General features: G+C 39.5%; 1 protein-coding gene across 1 annotated transcript in view; it reads left to right on the forward strand.

The window, feature by feature from the left end:
• The window catches only part of LOC119591188 (cartilage oligomeric matrix protein-like), a 5,889-nt gene that overhangs the window by 1,672 nt on the left and 2,977 nt on the right, over positions 1-1,240 (forward strand). Inside the window, exon 3 of the mRNA XM_037939900.1 lies at positions 739-913. Coding sequence (XP_037795828.1) covers positions 739-913 — 175 coding nt within the window. The remainder of the gene's footprint in view (positions 1-738; positions 914-1,240) is intronic.

Genomic DNA, 1,240 nt, shown 5'->3' on the forward strand with positions numbered 1-1,240 from the left:
AGCAATGGTTCTCAAGCTTAGAGATAGCGACACACTTAAATATATATCCTATACATCTATGACACACTAACCGTTTACTGCACAAGCACGAATTTATTACACAAGTAAGCACTTGTTATACTCCCGAGAAGGCGCAATTACGGTTAATTGTAGAAAAAAATACTTATTAATAGGAAACCGGACCGGGAAATCCACTGCAAATTTCGTGGGACGATTGAGAGACACGCCATTTTTTCCTCATCACCTATAAATCTTGACAGTAACTTAAAAGGTCAGTACACATCTGCAAAAATATTACATGCCACATTTGGAGGGGAGTGGCAATACAGGTTGATAGCCACTGGTCCGTAGGGTATACTTTCCCGGTAAGGAAGGTCTACCTTATTTTCAGGATCTAGTTTCCTGTCAGGTCCTCAATCTTCAGGGACTTTTGTTTAAGCCAGGGAGTTTCTAATCATATAATCCAGGCTTCAAAATCTTCCAACCATAATCATTGCCAAGATTTGAACACCCCCCCCCCATGATCTAGATTCGCTTGTGTACTCTTTCATTAGATAGGGGGTCCTAGATTTCTCCTTAGTGCATTATGTTTTTCACTTCCTTTCTGCATTCCCTCATCCTAATTCAAGAAAGCAGTCAAATATCTGCATATCGTACACAATGAGAAGGAAGTAAAGATATATTATTATAATGCTGAAAATTAAAAAAATAGAGGCTAAATGCTCTCTTCCCCAACAGTTTCCAAGAAAACCGCAAGTTCTACATGGTGAATTTTAAACAGGAAGCTCAGCAGTTGAGCTCGACTGCGATCAGCGATCAGGGTCTTCATCTCAAGCTCGTCGACTCTGCTACAGGACCAGGAGGGAACGATCTTCAGTATGCGATCTATAACACCGCGAGTGTCGCAAATCAAGTGGGTGTACCATTGTAATGCTTTGTCCTTGTTACGGATTGAAATGTTTATATTCATCCTGCAAAGTTGAAAGAGTCGAACCAGATTTTACTAAGTCAGTATACTGATAGAAGTACATTCTGAATATTTTAGTCCGTTGTACGACATCCCTGTATATGATTGCCTTTCCACAGAGAAATGGTAAAATTTTATTATAGCTTGCGAATGGAGAAGATATAGATATGTATGAGTATTGTGTGTTTGCCTTCGCAGAACATGCACCCTCACATCAGACGCTTGCCATTTTACAAGGACATTCTATACAATTTGTTTTTAACATGTTCCATC

The sequence above is a fragment of the Penaeus monodon genome, chromosome 28 (genome assembly GCF_015228065.2).
Source record: "Penaeus monodon isolate SGIC_2016 chromosome 28, NSTDA_Pmon_1, whole genome shotgun sequence".
Lineage (NCBI taxonomy): Eukaryota > Metazoa > Arthropoda > Malacostraca > Decapoda > Penaeidae > Penaeus > Penaeus monodon.